The sequence below is a fragment of the Stegodyphus dumicola genome, chromosome 9 (assembly GCF_044657685.1).
Source record: "Stegodyphus dumicola isolate Sdum_Otavi_A_Nest chromosome 9, ASM4465768v1".
In the NCBI taxonomy this organism is placed as follows: Eukaryota; Metazoa; Arthropoda; class Arachnida; order Araneae; family Eresidae; genus Stegodyphus; species Stegodyphus dumicola.
Window position 1 is genome coordinate 74,725,815 of NC_140776.1, and position 18,784 is coordinate 74,744,598.

Below are 18,784 nucleotides of genomic sequence, written 5' to 3' on the forward strand. Positions count from 1 at the left end.
AATGTTATGGAAACGCTATTATGACGTGATTGGTTGCGTGATGGTGGTGAATTTGACTGATGGGAAAATATTTGTAAGGACTTTTTTCTGTGTTGGATGTCAGTTAAGAAGTACATTGCTTATTTTGTGCTGTATACCGTAAAATGGCTGTATGTGATGAGGTTAATATGAAGTTTCTGTACGATTTGAAATGAAATGGGGGAAAAAAAAAATTAATTGACTGGTGTGTAAATGAAGGTTTACACAGTAGTCATTATAAGTGTCCTGTTTGTACAAAGGAAATGTGTATGGTCGAACATAAAGATCATTAAGACGGCTTTGAATGGGTTTGTCTCAAGAAAGGTTCATGCAAGAAATGCCGCTAACAGTCCGCCACTATGGAGATATTTTTGTTAATTTATATGGTAATGGCCATAAAGCATATTCTAGTTGAGATAATTTTAGAAAGTTTTTGGATGCTGTTAAGCAATTTTGTGTGCCGCAGGCTGAAGAGACGGAAATTTCTAAATATGGCAAGTCGATATTTCCTTTTTGTAGTGCATATATGCGATAACATGCATTTCCTTTTTTATGTTATTTCATTGTATGATTTAAAATGCAGTTTATTGAACTTCGATTGGCTACAAATTTTGTTTAATTTTGGTGATGAGTAACTTTAACATTATATGACGTCATCTGTAGCATCTGATTTCGAGAGTATCAGTACTCTTATACCCGAGAACCTCTGTGAACGAGAGTAGAGTAGAATGTAATGTAACTGTGTAAATAGCACATCGCTGCTGTCTTATTAGTTAGTTAGAAATAAATTTTTGTGCCGTGAACTAGTCTGTTTTGGTTGTGTCATGCATTTCACTGAACCCACACTGCTAGACACAACAAGTTGGTGACGAGGATGGGATGAGAAGCAAATCGTTCCGGACTCGGCACACTGGTTTACATGCGTAAAAGTAGTAGCAAACCGAAACTTGGATTTAGGGGATTCCCCGAAAACTGCAAAAGGTAGGAAAGTTATTTGATTTTTGTTTTGAAAGGGTGGAGAAGTTAATTGAAGAATTGATAAAGTAGAATGAAGCTTTAATGGTCGCATTGCAAGAGAAATCGGAACATAAACAAGGCAAAATTTCTGTTTCTTTTGATAAGTTCGATGAAACGGTAGAAAATTTTGATACGTTCATAGAACGATTTGAGGCTTTTTCGGACATTCAAAATGTTCCAGAGGCAAAACGTGGGAAAGTTCTGATCTCAAGCTTGAATGCAAAATTGTATAATTTGTTGAAAAATTTACTCTCTCCAGATAATCCTTCAGATAAAAATTTTACCGAACTAAAAAAGGTTCTTAAGGATCATTTAAATCCTAAAGCTTTAATAATACCTAGTCGGCACATGTTTATTAACAGAAAACAGCATGAGGGGGAATCAGTTAGTAGCTATGTCACTGAATTACGCTCGTTAGTGATTCCTTGTGAATGTAAAGAGGATATGCTAAATACGATGTTAAGGGATGTTTTCGTTAGCGGTCTATGAGATCGTAATATCTTAGATCGATTATTTCAGGAAGATGATATCGATTTAGAAAAAACATTAAGATAGCCTTGGCGATGGAGAAGGCGGTTAAGGGTGCAAATGAGATTATAGGAGATTCCGTAGAACTGAAAGTACTTAAAAAAAAGAAAAATGAGTCCAAACCGCGGAAACAAAACTTTGTTGCTAAGAATAATAAAGGTAAAAATGAAACTTGCTTGCGTTGCTTAGGAGCAAATCACAATAAAAGCAACTGTAGATTTGCAACAAGTGAATGCCGCTTTTGTAAAAAAATTGGACATATCGAAAAGGCGTGTTATTTGTCTAGGAAAAACTGCCAGGTTAAACAAAAGAAAGTTGAGGCAAATAATGATTATGATTCGAAAAATGAGATCCCCATCTATGAGGACACCCATAGATGACATTATATATTTAACACCAGAACGCACATGTTAAGAAAGGAAGAGCCAAAAAGACCGCAATAATTGTTAAAGTTAAAATTGAAAACAAACCAGTTAGCATGGAACTTGATACTGGGGGAACAGTTTCGGTAATGTCTATAAATAAATTTAGAAAAATTTCCAATAAAAAGATTCAGCCTACAAATTTAGTTTTTAAAACTTACAGGGGTGATAAGGTGGTACCTTTAGGATATGTTCCTGTTAAAGTTGAATACCAAGGTCAAAAATTAGTTTTAAATTTATACATTATGAAGCAAAATTTGGACACAATCTTCGGCCAGGAATGGCTGTATAAAATCAATTTCAATTGGAATGCCATCAAAGCATTGAAAACTTCTAGTGAATTGAATTAAAAAAAATTGCTTGAGTATAAGGAAATTTTTGACGGTAAATTAGGTGAAATTAACAATCACGAAGTAAAGCTAAATTTGAAACCTAATACTCAACCAATATTTTGTAGGTCACGACTGGTACCTTTCGCATTAAAAAATAGAGTTGAATTAGAAATTAATCGGCTTGAGAAAGAAGGTATCATTGAGAGGGTTGAGACTTCAGAATGGGCAACACCAGTTGTGCCAATTGTTAAATCTGAAGGTTCCATTAGGCATTGTGCTGATTATTCTGTGACTCTGAATCCTAATTTGGAAGTGCCACAGCATCCATTACCAAAACTCGAAGAAATATTTTCATGCCTTAATGGAGGTAAAAATTTTTCGAAACTTGATTTCAGTCATGCTTATCTACAAATGACAGTGCATCCGGAGAGCCAACGGTTATTAACAATAAACACGCATAAGGGGTTGTATATTTGTAAATGCTTAATGTATGGATTAAATGCTGCCCCAGCTATTTGGCAGCGTTATGTTGAGGGATTATTTCAGGGGATCGAAGGAATTAAAATTTTTATGGATGATGCTCAAGTGACAGGACCGGATGATCAGTCTCATTTAAAAGCACTGGAAATATTTTTCAAAAAATGCAAGGAGCACGGCCTAAAATTAAACTTAACTAAAAGTAAATTTTTTCAAAATGAGATTAAATTTTTAGGGCATAAATTTGATGCCGATGGATTACATAAAAAGGATGAAAAGATTTCGGCAATTGCTAATGCCCCTACGCCGAAAGGCGTCCAAGACATCAAAAGCTTTTTGGGATTAGTGAATTTTTATGACAAATTTTGCCCTAATCTGGCAACTTTGGCACATCCATTAAATAATTTAACAAAAAAAGATGTTAAATGGAGTTGGTCAAAAAACTGCCAAATCACTTTTAACAGAAATACGCCCAAATCGATAAAGAAGCACTGTCAATTGTTTGGGCTGTCAAAAAGTTTTATCTGTATCTAAAGGGAAGACGCTTTTCTCTGGTGACAGATCATAAACCTTTAGTGGCTATCGAAAAGAGGACTTCCTATCCTCACAGCCACTCGACTCTTACATTATGCACTGATATTGCAAGCATATCAATTTGATATTGTGTATCGAAATACCAAGGAATATGGTAATGCTGACTGCCTGTCACGCCTGCCTCTTAAGTCCGAAGATTTAAGCATTAAGGATGATGTTGAAATATTCCAACTCTCCCAAATTGAAACTCTTCCGGTAACAGCTAGGGAGATAGCTCGGGAAACACGAGCTGATGAAGAATTAAATAGTCTTTTTATGAAATTAAAATCTGGAGAAAGTTTGGAAGGTAGAGAAGCCGAGTACACCTTACAAGATGACTGTATAATGAGTGGTCAGAGGGTAGTTGTTCCGAAAAAACTCCAAGTTAAAATTCTCGAAGAGTTACACCAAGGACATTTAGGAATCATTAAAATGAAGGCAATCGCCAGATCCTACGTCTTTTGGAAGGGAATTGATCATGATATTAAAGAAGTTTCTAGGAACTGTGTCAATTGTATTAAGTTCAAATCAGATCCAGTAAGGGCAAGGGTCCATCACTGGGAATATCCAAGTGCGCCTTGGGAACACATTCACGTAGATTTTGCAGGCCCTATTTTTGAACGAATGTTCTTGATTATCGTTGACGCACATTCTAAATGGTTAGAAGTGTATACCTTAAAGTCAGCAAATTCCTTTCAGACAATTGAATGTTTGAGAGACTGTTTTGCAAGATACGGACTGCCTTTAGTAGTAGTGAGTGACAATGGTCCTCAGTTCACGTCGGGGGAATTTGAAACTTTTATAAAGAATAATGGAATTAAACACAAAACGTGTGCTCCATTTAAACCGGCAAGTAACGGGCAAGCAGAGCGGTATGTTTACACTGTTAAACAAGCATTACGTGCAATGCAAGGTTATCCAGGAAATATTAAGCAAAATCTTGCCATATTCCTCATGAATTATAGAAAGGCACCGAACATGACAACCTTGTTAAGTCCAGCAATGTTATTCTTAAAAAGAGAAATTAGAACTTGAATTGATTTAGTTGTTCCGAATCTTAAACAAAGAGTGGAAGAACTCATCCGAAGGAATACTTATGATTTCAAAGACAGAAATTTTGAGATCGGAGAAAAGGTTGTCATTCGGGATTATAGATCGGCAAATTCTAGATGGAAAATTGGCAAAGTGACAAATAAGGATGGAGCGCTGCATTATACCATTGACGTTCAAGGAACTTTACTGCGGCGGCACGTCGATCAGATCAGATCAGTAGGGAGCGAGGTTCCGTCTGCACCGATAATCTATGAATCTCGTATGGCTGCTACTTCAGATGGAAACGTGAAGTCACAGGCTCCGGACGAGGACATCGAACAAAGAAGTGAAGTTGTGCAAACTTCAGCCGGACTTGAAACATAGTCAGTTCCAAGGAAAACTGATCCAGTCCTTCCAGTGGATCCTGATAAAGAGTTGCAGCAACCTCAGCCAGGACTTAGATGATCTTCGCGCATCCGCAAAGCTCCTCAGAGATTAAATCTCTAAATAAATGGGGAGGGATGTAGCATCCGATTTCGAGAGTATCAGTACTCTTATACCCGAGAACCTCTGTGAACGAGAGTAGAGTAGAATGTAATGTAACTGCGTAAATAGCGCATCACTGCTGTCTTATTAGTTAGTTAAAAATAAATGTTTGTGCCGTGAACTAGTCTTTTTTGGTTGCGTCATGCATTTCACTGAACCCGCACCGCTAGACACAACATCATCATTCTCCTGATTTTTTTAAAGTGAAAATAGATCGATGTGTACATGGACAAAGTCAAGGGAGTGCGCAATGCCAAGTTGGGCAATTTTCTGATGTTTTTTTAAGTGAAAATAGATCGATGTGTATATGGACACGTAGTTTGTGCAATTCTTTGACTTGTTATTTTGGTTTTGTGTAGCAACCATCTTGAAATACATTTTTAACAATTAATATTTTAAATTAAGCTATTATTCTTGTTATGCTGTGAATCATGTTATCTATGTTGAGTGTCAAATTTTACTCACATTATATAGCTTTTTTTTCCGTGGCTATTAGTTAATTGAGTTATTCGGTTTTTCAAGCAATCTGCTGTTTGCCTGTTTGGCAGAGTAATTGTTTTAAAGACTTTTTTTGAAATTCAGAAAATTGCAAATAAATTGAATTTTGCAAGACACAATTACAGTTTTATATATTTACTGAAAAGAGCTGAATTGTGATCTGTTGTTCATTTTAAGAGACTGCTAAACCAGGGTTCGTACAGTCCTTAAAAGTCCTTAGGTTTTTTGGAATCTATTTTTGGTCCTTAAAAGTCCTTAAATTTGGCCAAAATCGCAGAAGGTCCTTAATTTTAATCATCTGAAATTTGTCTTGTTTTTACGACTGTTAGTTTGAGTGTGAATTATCATTATGGAGGAATATTTTTGACAGTTCAGTGACATATATGATTATCTTTTGAATGGGTTCATGGGTTATAATTTGTTCCTATTTCTAATGTATAGGGTGGGATACTGGAGTTTCTGAGCAAGGAGTCAAACATAAGCATTTCAAAATTATTTCATTTTTTTTTTTCTAATTTAAACAACTTTATGCTTTTGGGGATGTAAATTATTTTGTTAAACGACTCTAAATTTGGTGACTTAATCAACATTTTGGCGAATTTAAGATTAATTTCTATAGAAAATTTTTAATTTGGAGATCTGGCAATTTCTCAATGATTTTTTTTTGGAACCTTATAATATGATAAATATAACTAAAATAATGGTAATATATTTAAATTACATATAAAGAATAACATTAAAATAAAACATTTTTATTTTCTTTTGCTGTCATATTATAAAGTGGCATTACTTTCCATTTTGGCGAATTTTTTTCAGAATTGTCAGAATGCCTCTCAGTTTTCTGTATAAAATTAATTTTCCACTTTTTCCACCGATTTTTGTTTTCAAAATATTTCTAGCCCTTTTTCTCTTGCAGAATTGGTAGGGCTAATTTTTCTTTACGATTTTAAACATTCCAATTTGCAATTTGGAAAGTTTAAAAGGATTTGAAGGCAAGATTTACAGACCCACAATTCTAGAAGGCTCCAGAAAAATTTGACAGAATGAAAATATCTTCATTGTATTAACACATAAGGATGTATTTTACAGAAAGTTTGTGATGAATTTCTTACATTTTGGGGGAATTTTTAGAAGGACAATGAAAACGTAATGTTTGAATGTTGTATTTCTGATACTAGAGGTCTTTTTCCTAACATGTTTATCTTCTCTTTATTTTCTCCACTTTTCACTAGACACAAATATGGAAAATACCAAAAATATTTCTAATCTTTTTGCATGGACAGGCATTTATAAAAAAGAATATTTCTGTTAATAAAGAAATTGAAAACTGACAATTTAAAAGATTCACCTTATATGTCTCAATGGATCATACACAGGGCTAACACAAGGTATTTTCCCACCTGATGCAATCACTGTGGATCCTAAATCTCCAACTGCCTGTCCTAAATTCTAAAAGTTTTGCCATTTCTAGATTTTGTTGCTTGGTGTGTCACAAATTTCTAAAAATTCTGCCTCATCGGCCCTGAAACCAGCATATACTGTATACATCATTTCATATTTATTAGCTTTTTCTGTACGTTCTAAATGCATTTGGTTTTTTAGAATAACAGAAATCTTTAATTAATTCCAAAAATTCTAAAGTGAGGAGGAAAGGAATTGAAAAAAGAAACTGAATATATAAAGAGGAAGAAAATTATTCTTTGATAATAAGTACAGTTATTATTATACAAATTAGCCAGTTGTTTATAATTTTAGCCTTTACTATAATTCCCCTTTCCATTTTCTCACCATAATGCAAATCAGATAGATTTTAAACTCAGGTTTTAGGACTGAAAGACAGAGTGTGTTTGCCCTCCACTTGGATGTTGTATTAGTTTCTGGCAGCTCTGATAATTTGTAATTATTATCTTTGTGTTATCTCCACTAACATCTGAATTTGTTACGATGATAGAGTTACTGAGTCAGCTTAGATTAAAATTAAATTATGTAGTCTTTGACTACTAGTCCACATTTTTAGTTTGAATTTGACTGTTTAATTGCATCACCACAAGCTGTAGTTGATTTTTCAGCATAGGAATTTGCCTGTATGTTCTATGTTCTTTTTAAATAAAAAGTTTATTTAAACCTTTATCTGACTTTGTAGTTACTTTCAGACATAGCAATAATTTGTTTCGTGTCTATAAGAGGTTTTGGACTATTTAACTTCTACCAGATCAAATAAAACCTCATTACGTACGCTGTTAAGAGACTGGCAGATTAGGAGATAAAGCTCACAGAAACTAGTGGAAACAATGGTTTGTGTATTAAAACAGATTTTTAATTGTTAGAAAAGATGTTTAAAGAGAAGAAAATTTATATAAATTAAGCCAAAATGTCTGGGAAGGCTTCAAATTAAAAAGACGCATAAATATTTTATTATGTGTTGTAGCTTTTAATGTCAAATTACCCTAATACCGTTTAAGAATCAGTGTTATGACATTAAAACTCACAATTTAAAATTACATGCATTTTAAACTGTGAAATGTTATTGGATTGTAATTTTAATAGTGCTTTTTCAACAAATGTTTTTAAAAAGTAAATAAAATTCAAAATATTGGTCATGTAAATCTATAATGATTAAGGGTATTTAATTATTTGTAACTAACCGCTCACCTTTAAAAGTTATCTCTGCATATTAAAGCATATTACTGCTTTTCATTAATCCTTACTTTGGTCACAAGATACAGCAAAAAAAATTAAAACTTACTCTTTGCATCTAGTGAGACTTAAAATAATACAAAACAACTTATTACCTCTGGCGCATTAGTGACTTATTGGAACCTTAAAATATATTAACTATTTTACAATGCCAGGAACTCTGCATGAAGCCATAATACTAACTACGTCAGACAGATTGAGCACAACTTTTAACTTCTAAAACTTTTGAGGAGCCAACCTCAAAACTGCATCTGGCTTTCAGGTTTGTTATGATCAACAGATGTCAATCTTCTGTTATGAATCATGCTGATTATGATTTTATTTCTCATTTTAACCTATGCTATTTGACATAAAATCTACCTGCTATTTACTAAACCTCTAGATTTACTAAAAAGTCTCTATTTACTAAAATGTACGGGCAAAATGAGACATTAAAGAAAAAAATCAACATAAAGCTAACTGTTGGTAAAGTGTAAATAAAATGTCCCTAATCTTCTTTTAAATATGTCCAACTATTAGATGTGTAAAATATTTAATACTACCTGATAAATTTTATAAAGTGGATTTTATTCTCAAATTTGTTTTATAGTTATGTTTATTAAATTATGTTTAATAAGAATGCTTCCTACGTATGGATCTATTTTATTCTTAGAGGGTTATTAAAAAAACAGAGTTCATTGAATTTTGAATTTATTCAGCTTCTGTTTGCTGATAGGTCCTTAATTTTTTTCATTAATAGTCCTTAAAAGTCTTTAATTTCCATGTGCAGAAATGTGTACGAACCCTGTAAACATATTTTTGTAACATAAGTGAATATTTATTTTAACTTTTTCCAGATGATGGTGTTAAGTGTGATTTTTGTGAGATGTGCTGTATATTATAGCTGCTTGGCTTCCTCTCTAATTTAAAAAGAAAATTATTGAAAGTTTTTTTAATATAACATAATCTTTTATATGTGTATATGAGCAATATTAAAAAAGTTATAGTAGTGATCACAAAAATTAACATAATAAAAAAACTATTAAAGTGAATACATTAAAAAGAGGAGTATATAACAATTCTTCTGAAAGAAATGCATTTTTAAATAGATTCATCATTCTTCCATTAAAAATAACCCCTACACCAGGGATGGGCAAACATTTTCGGTTGGGGGCCAATATAGAAACAAAAAAGTTTGGTGGGCCAAGATAATTTTTTTCTAAAATTTCAGAAACAGTATATAAGTACTATTACACTTTTACTTCTGAAATAATTCTTTCTAAGGTTTATAGTTGAAAACAATTATTCCCATATAATTAAGATATAAGATGAAGTTCAACTTGTTCCCATATATAAGATGAAGCAAACATAGCACTGATTTTCTGGGCGCGAGATAATAAATTTGGGAAACTTACTTTCGATAATGATTTGTAAAACTCTAACTTTGGCATATTTAGAATTAACTGCTTGAGATGATTGTTAGATTGCAACTCAGTTAATTGAAGCTGCAAATCTGACCTCACTGCTTTACAATTTACATTGAAAGGCATGGTAAAAATATCCAATTCTGTTTGAATGGCACTGAAATCTTGAAATCTTCGTTCGAACTCAAAATGCAGTATTTTCAAGCCATCTTCATAATTCTTAAGCTTCTCTTCATTTACTGAGGGTACTGAATTTAACATCGAGAAATGAGGCAAGTCGTTCTTAGTTAGCTGCCCAGCAAACAGATTAAGTTTTAAGTTAAGATTAAGTTTTTTCTAAGAGATCTAATTCACCTATATTGGGTTCCCATATGTCTGCTCCCCGAGAAAGAGATAACACTTGTTGGCGACAATATACAGCTATAACTAATAAAGAACTTCCGCTTTTAACACTTCACCGATTGAAAGCTGTCTGTGCTTGCTATTTCCGTCAATTTATGTTTCATAGAACAAAAATATAGAAAGTAAAAAGATCATCAGTCCTTTGAAAAAAAGGGAGGAGGAAAAAAAATAATATTTAAACAAAGTAGAAAAGGAGATGGCTATATAATACATAAATACAGTCAAAAGTCGTTAATTTGGACACCTATAATCCAGACCTCAAAGCTAAAAACTTTTTGCGCATGTGTGGCTTTGACGCATGCGCGTAAAACCTTTACGGTTGCGAATATGCATGTGCGTGTTTAATGTATAATGGACGGTATAAGCTAAGCTAAAATTATCTAATTTAGTTAATGTTGCAGATTGTGTTGTTCCTTAATCTTTGAATTGGATCCAGCTTATTATTTTTTGCAGACTGTTAGAGCATTTTATAAAAGTAAGCTTGAACTTTCGATTATTTCAAATAGAATTTCCAATATATATTTACTAATATGTAAAGGATCTACAAAGCGAAAGTATGTTTCGAAGTCCATTAAACAAAAAGTGGAATTGCTGCAAAAGATGGATAAAGGCATATCCTTTGTTTCTCTAACCATTCAGAAATCTGTTTATCAATTTCACACTGCTCTGCATGTGTGTGTAGGGGGGGAACGTCACGGCGCACAGTGAACTGGAAGTTGATCTGTCAGCACTATCCTTATCTTCAGAGCAGATGTTTTTATTTTATTTGGCTTATAATTCCTTACTAAATGTAGTATTTCATCCCGATGTACTCTGTCTTTGATATGATTTAAATCAAATTCCTCGTCATTATAATTCGCTTCCGATAGTGAAGAAAGTGACACAGAGTTTATTAAAAACGAAAAAATTTCAATTGACAAATTAGTCGGTATTCTCGATACATCAATTATAGGACTTGAACAGCAGAACTTTGTAACTGAACAAGAAATTATGTCTGTTTATAGATTTAAGGAGAAAGTATTATCACATAAAATGAACCAACTTAAACAACTTGCATTGAAAGAAATGTTTAATAAAGTAAACAAATAAATATTAAGCTTTTCTTTTTTTTTTTTTTTTTTTTTTTTTTTTTTTTTTTGTAAATTTTGATACCCTTTAGATCATAATTGTTCTTTATTTCATAAATTACGGTTTCAAAATCGGGAATCGCCGAAGTCCCGACGAGTCTGGATTAATGACTTTTGACTGTATATATTTCTTTTAATTTGCCTTAAACCAGCAAATTAAAATTCTATCTAAGGGCTGGATAGAACTTTTTGGTGTGCTGTAGTTTGCCCATCCTTGCCCTACACTAATATCAACCCTTTTACTTTTTTTTATTAGTTAAATAATTTCATTGAATCTTGTGTAGGATCAACTTCTAGTTATTCTGTCGTTAAATTGTTTTTAATTTTATGGCTAAATCTTATACTTGTACAAAATTCTGAAAAATTAATTTAAGTTTTCATCTGTATTTTTTAAATATGCATCAAGAAATTAAACTAGTTTTAAATTATCTAAAAATCAAGAAAGTAGAAATGAATGAAGACTGAAATCCAGATATCCAATTTCTGGAACAATCTAAATTTTTTCTACAAATTTTTTTAATGCTTCATGCTTGCGTATTTGATATTTTTTCATAATAAAACCTGTCGAAAGTTCTATTTCACCACAGATGCCAGTCTGGCGAATCATTATTTGTTATTTCTTGCTTTTATTACTGCATGATTGTCAACACACCACAGCTTGAGAAATAATTTAAGCAGCTATGTCTAAAAATTTAAAAAAAAAAAAAAATTAGTAATTGAATGCCAAAGAGCATAACTTTTTATGTGACATTAGGCTTGGTGATGATTTTAACCTTCTGCTAACTCTACTGCTGAATGTGTTGATGAGGAAAATTTTAACAGAAATTACTTAGGCTTTTAGGCTAAAGGATTATGTTTAGTATTGTTTGCATTGAGGATAACTGATTTGTTATACAGTTAAGCCAAAGACAAGTGATGTCACTGCAATAGGTGGCAGAATTCAGGGAAAGAAAATTTTTAGGGTAGTCTTTATTTTGGACTACCCCTTCGATTATCGCCAAGTTGTTTTTCATTTATGGCAACCTGAGTATTTTACAATGTATATTTTGGAAACTCTATCATGACGTGATTGGTTGGACCCTATTATGATGTGATTGGTTGTAATGTGCAATCACGCTCAATTTGATTTTGGGGAGAATGTTTCTCAGGGCTTATTTCTGCTTTGGATGTCGATTAGGAAGTATGTTGCTTATTTTGTGCTTTACGCTGTAAAATGACTACTGGTGGTAAGATTAATCTGAAGTTTCTGTATGAAACTTTGTTGGATGTAATTCAACAGAATATCTTACCTAGAATAACAATTATATCTGACTGCTAGAAGGCTTACCATTGCCTTTGATAATAATGTCTTCATTCGCCTCTCAGTAAATCACGACACAGTGAATTTAAGGATCCAGAAATTTGAGCTCATATCAACTCTATCGAAGGTGTGCAGGATGTGATAAAAAGGGATTTTCGAAAGAAATGCCACAGACAGTTCAACCCTATGGAGGATATTTTTGATTCTTACTTTTGTGAATTACAGTCATATCCGATTGCTGGAATTCGAATGATTGTCTTTCTGATAATGGCTTCATTCACCTCTCAGTAAACCACACAATGACATATAAGAATCTGGATACCCGAGCTCATATCAACCCTATCTAAGGTGTATGGAGTGGAAAAAAGGGATTTTCGAAAGAAATGCTACTAACAGTTCAGCACTATGGAGGATATTTTTAATTTTTACTTTTGTGAATTTATGTGGTGACTGCAGTATACAGATTCTAGTTCAGATAATTTTAAACAGTTTTGGATGCTGTTAAGGAACTTTATGTGCCATGCACCGAAGGCATAGAAATTTCTAAATAAGGTTAAGTTGATATTTCCTTTTGGTAGTGCACATATTAGATAATATGTATTCCATTTTTATGTTATTTCCTTGTTTTATTTTAATTTAAAATGGAGTTATAAAGGTAATATTTTTTTTTTTATGTTTAAATTATGTTTTAGTGCATTATCTTTTGGATACCATTCTACTTGGAAGGGTGTTGCATGTAAACAGGAATGGTGCCAGTTTTTGCTAAGGGGGACACTGAAATATATTTTTCCCAATTACTAGGGTTTAGAGAAGCATCAAGCAATGAAATTAAGGGATGGCAAAATCTTGAAAATTTAAGGAAGGCACTGAGATGAAAAATTTTTAGAATTTAGCGAGGTGTTTGGCAGTAGAATTTTGGACCCACAAAAACTGCACCGGAGCGCAAAATGTCCAGCAATCGCTCTTGCTAAGCTTTAAGTTTATGTGAGAATTTATTTATTTGAGAATCAGCTCATTAAACAATCATATGCACGAAATAGGCATAGGCTTAAGTATAATAAATAACTAATATAATTCAGGCCCTTAACTTTGCCAACTGCCAACAGAAGCAAGATCAAATTTAGTGGAACAACATGTCTTTAGTCTAATCTCATAATACATTGCCAACAGTGTATACCAGATACTAACTAAGCTGTATGATTATAGCAATGAATTTGAAGGTGTTCAGATATACTTATACATATATAGATATATAATTTATTTGCTGAAGAATATTGATTATATTATCTCCTAAGATTATTGATTGTAGAATGATCTGAAAAGAGTGAATCCATACTTAGTAAGTTCTATTTTGAAAGATGTTTTTAAGTAACTGAATGTAAATTGTTAAAAATGTTTAACGGGGACTGGAATTAAATCATGAATAACAATTGTAAAAGGAATAAATTAAAAGCAAGAATTAAATTAAATGCAAGTAATCATTGTCATTGATCGGAAATTAGTTGACTTTTCAAGGGAAACAAACCAACTCCCATTCAATGAACAATAATTAAGAAATAAATACGAAGGTGTTTCGTCCTTTACTCGAGCAATGAGGCGATGCCAAACCGGCAATTCAATTCAGGCCAAATATTTCGTGAATAGAAGGGATTAAGAACCAATGCAGAGATCCAAAGATCTCATTCCGATTAAGTATTTTAGCGAATTCAATTTTGAGTGAAAAGCAATTTCTGCAGTATGCACCTATCATCATTCTATTCATAGAGGTGAAATCTATAGTATGGTTATAAGTCTAGAAAATATCACTACTAATAGTGAAAGTGACAGAGAAGTTTACTGAGAATGAAAGTATGTCAAAGTATATCTATGGAATTAAAGAGAAAGTAGTAGCACAAAAAATGAAGCAAATTAAACAAATTACATTGAAAGAAATGTTTCAAGAAAACAAATAAGTACTCAACATTTTTTGTTTGTAAATTTTGATTCCTTTAAGGTCATAAATGCTTCATTATTTCATAATCACTATTTCTTAATTTTAATTTTATAATAGCTACATGTCATCTTACTATATTTAAGTTGAAGATCTAATATCCTGAAAATGCCAACTCTGGAATTACCGATGTTCTGATGAGTACAAATCTCAGACTTTGTTTTGTATTGTATTTGCTATTCTATATTTGCTATTCTATTTCATTTTCTTTTCAATAAACCTTCACTACTAAATTTACCTGTAACTCTTCCCATCTGCATTTAATGAGTACAAATATGTCCTCATATGCACCTAATGCTTACTTTATATTGTATATCTGAACCAAAATTAAAATTAGGAGTTAATAATAATTTGGATGTTATACACTTTTAATATTCTAATTTTGTGAATAATTTAAATATTTTTTAAAATATAAGGCATTGCTCTGGAAAATATCATACAAGAATTGTATCAAATTTCTAAGAATTTTGAATGTATATTTTTTCTTGAATTCATTTAATTGATGCATTATTGTAATTTTTTTTATATTAGACTTTATTCATGTTTTAAATAGCCATTATATAAACCAATTCATATTACAGACATGAAGGAAATTTAAATACTTAAGTATTCTCATTCTTTATTTATTTAAAAAAATTGTGTTAAAAGCTTTACTTTGTTTAAGCCTGATGTTTTTAATTTTATATATAACTGATAGTTTAAATAGAAAGAATAAATTAAAAAAATAATTATATCTAATAAATTTGTGTTTTCTGAATTTCATATGGATGCAAAATAAATTTCCTGTTCATATGTTAATTTGTATTTTAGTTTCTTTCAGTTAGATTATATAACTTTTTAAATTTAAAAATTTGTTTTATTTTTTCTCTGAAAACTGCAGTGGATGATTTAGAAAAATTCTTAAATCCAGCTTTCAGAGAAAATGTTACATTAACAGAAACTGCAAAACTGAATTTAGTTTTACTTGGTAAGTAAATGAGTAATTATTTATCCATTTAAAATTTATATCAAATAAATATTTTAATATCTTAAAAAATGTGTACTTCTGATACAGTTTATGTTTCAATTCTAAATGAATATATTGTGTAATCACTATATTGTGGTAAATGCAATTTTTGATAGAAGAAGCATTACATTGTATATTGAGGGTAGTTTGTAGACGAGATAACAGTTTAATAATTTCGCTTCTATGAACTAAAAATTTCACATAATATGTTGTGTTTGTGTTTTTTTTCTTTTTAAATTCTTCTGCTGTGTGCTGAGTTTTATTCAGTTCATATAAGTCATTGGGATTTTATTAAAATGATTTTCAGTCTTTAAAAGTTAAAAAAGTTTTTAAATTTGCTTTAGTTATTTTTATAAGTGAGAATAGTTTGATTCCATATTTTTGCAGTTTGCTTCTAAATTTTCTTTAGCTTACATACCTTGTTCTCTTTTCCAGCTTTGACATACTTTATGGTTGTTCTATGAAAATTCTATGAAATGGAGAAGTGCTATTTCCACATAAATGTGATGGGTTTTCATGCCAGTGTTTACTGCACTTCTAAGATGACTCTGATTGTTGTGCATTTCACAATTAATGAGATTGCATCATCATAATAACTACCAAATTTTTAGCAGAGACCTTAGCAACTAATCTTACAGTGCAGTTGTCTCACCTTTTTTGTTGGATTTTGCTTTGAAGTCCCATTTGCATTAAATGGCTCTTCATTTAGCAGCTTTACTAGTTTTCAAAAATTGTTTTCTTTAAGATCTCCTCCCTCAATTTTCTAGTTATTTTCTTCTTTCACCTTCTCTAAAAACTGTAATTTCCAATTTCCTTCTATGTTTTTAGGTTCAGATTGTCTAGAAACTCTGAATGTTATTCATAGTGATCAGGAGATTTACTTTTCTAGTTCTGTTTGACTTCGTAGGTTCAGTAAGGCATTTAAAAAATTGAAATGTCATAGGGCAGTCAATGAATATGTATTGTTTTAACAGCTCAAGTCCTTCTAACTTTCCATATATTCGTAGCTTACTTTTCATGCATTTGCTTTCTTAACTGGCATAGTTCTAGATCAGGTTTATGTATTTTGGCAAGATATTAACTAATAAGGCTGCTGTGTCCATTTTCAGAGAGCAAATGTACTATATTCAAGCTGGTTTTCAATTGAAACAAGCCAATTAAAACATCTTTATTCTTGTGAAAATCTGTTTGACCTTTCTTTGAATGTTTAGTGTAGCAACTTAATTATAAACAAATATGCTTGCTTTCTGATATCAGTAATCTTAGAAATCAGTGTGACAAAGTACAAGTAATTTATTTTTCTCTGTCAGTATTTTACAAGATAATTCAATGATATCAGAAAATATATTGTGGCATGATTTTTAATTGCCCTCTCCCAGGTTTATTATTGAAAGCCTCTTTATTTTAATTTTATCTAATGTGTTCTGCAATATTTAATTAATTCAGATAAAACATATTATGAAAAGAAATATATAATATGTGTCATTTATTTTCAGAACAAGATGTATGATTTTTAATTGCCCTCTTCCCAGGTTTATTATTATAAACTTCTTAGATTTTATTTTATCTAATGTGTTTTGTAATATTTCATTAATTTCAGTTAAATTATATTATGATAAGAAATATAACATGTGTCATGTATTTTTAGAAGAAGATAGGATACGGAATGCTGTGGATTCTCTACAAACTGTAAAGGACCTAATTCAGTACTTAGACAGTGAACATATTAAAGGTGAAACACCATTGTTCTAATGATATTAGTAATTTTTTTCATAGTTTTTAAGTCCATTGTTATATGTATTTTCTAATGTGACAGCGATAATAAAACAATAATGTATGTATCTTTTAGAAGAAATCTGACTTTTAAATATAGGTTCAGAATATTAATTTCATAAAATTAAATTTGTGACTTAAATTAACAAAGCATATCTTTTTTAGAGAGGTAAATTGAATGTATAAATATATTACTTAATGAATGTTATGTTAACGGTATTTAAATGAATAAATTTAATCAAACCGAAATTGCTGTAGACTATCTTAAGAGTTTATGTTAAATCTTCCCCCCACCTAAAAAAGAAAAAAAAAAAAAAGAGAGAATCCAGGATGTCAGAGGCTAGCTCTCATACCTTTACATGCTATTGTCTTTAAATATTGTGTCAGTACCCATTGCGGATATAAAAGGACACAACAAAAGGATGTAGAATTACATATTACATTATGATATCAGACAGCTGTGATGGAGCCACCAGGAATCAAGTAGAGATCAGTACGACCATTTGTTGCTATCCCAGCTCATACAAGTAAGCTTCTTTCTCTGTAATGGTCTCTTTCAAAGATGTATAGCACCCAAGAGCATTTTTATATTATTATTATTATATTTTTTTATTATGGAATGTATTAGTGCAGTTCTCAAAGGCCAGTTACCTTAATGCAAGGAACGGAGGCCTTTTCAAGTAACTGCCTAGGCACCCTGGGCCACTAGTGCAGAGAACACACTGGTTAGCTCAAGAGGACAGCCCTATTAATGGATATGTTTGTTTAGAAGTATTGCGAGGCTTCCAGTTTGGTAAAATCAGGAATTGTAAATGAAAGATGATAACGGTGAAACCATAAATTCTGAAAATCTTAATCCTATTATTTATGATGTTAAATTATAATTTATCAGTATGGAAATAAGTATCATACATATTTATGTGCATTACATTTAATTATAAGTAATGATTATGTAAAAGTTTTTGTGGTATTCTGTAATAACAAGAACCCTCCCTGAAGAATTATGATTATGTGAATTCTCAAACAAAAAGACTTTTGGACTGAAATGCTGAAAAATTCAATAGGTCTCTAAAAATTAAAAATTTATTTAAAAAAAAATTATATTTATAAATTATACTTTACAGGACAAAAATTTTATGATTTATGTTTTTTTTTTTACATTTGCTAGTGCTTTAACTCTTTCTCTTTCAAAAGGCTTCTCTGTCGCTACGCCTTTTTCTTTTTGAAGGGGGGAAATATGTAAGATAAAAAATGTATGAATCAGAATTATAACTATAAACATTAATTCTTCCTCTCTATTCTAAAATCGTAATAACTTCTCTGCATTGCGTCATTTCTAGATCATTCTATGGCCTGCGCAACTCTGATGACGTAATAATTAAGAACTGAAACTGCCACTGTAAACCAAAACTTTTCTCTTCGCGTGCTTCCATCTTTCATAACTACGCACTTCAGCTTTTGCCCTCTACTCTGCTAAGATGTAATTTCGCTGGCTTGCTTTCTATCTCAACAATATCAAAAATGTAAATCTTCTGTGGAAAGGCACGACTAGAGTGCCAAGTGATTGTGGCCACAAATACCAATTGGAAATAAAAATGGAATTAAAACTGCTTCGACTGTCAAGTTCTTTAAATACTACGCAA

At 31.5% G+C, this 18,784-nt stretch overlaps 1 protein-coding gene across 1 annotated transcript in view; it reads left to right on the plus strand.

Moving 5' to 3' along the window:
* Positions 1-18,784, plus strand: part of LOC118183521 (dynactin subunit 3-like) — a 65,937-nt gene that overhangs the window by 8,745 nt on the left and 38,408 nt on the right. Inside the window, exons 3-4 of the mRNA XM_035353102.2 lie at positions 15,243-15,329; positions 17,017-17,100. Of these exons, the coding sequence (XP_035208993.1) occupies positions 15,243-15,329; positions 17,017-17,100 (171 nt within the window). The remainder of the gene's footprint in view (positions 1-15,242; positions 15,330-17,016; positions 17,101-18,784) is intronic.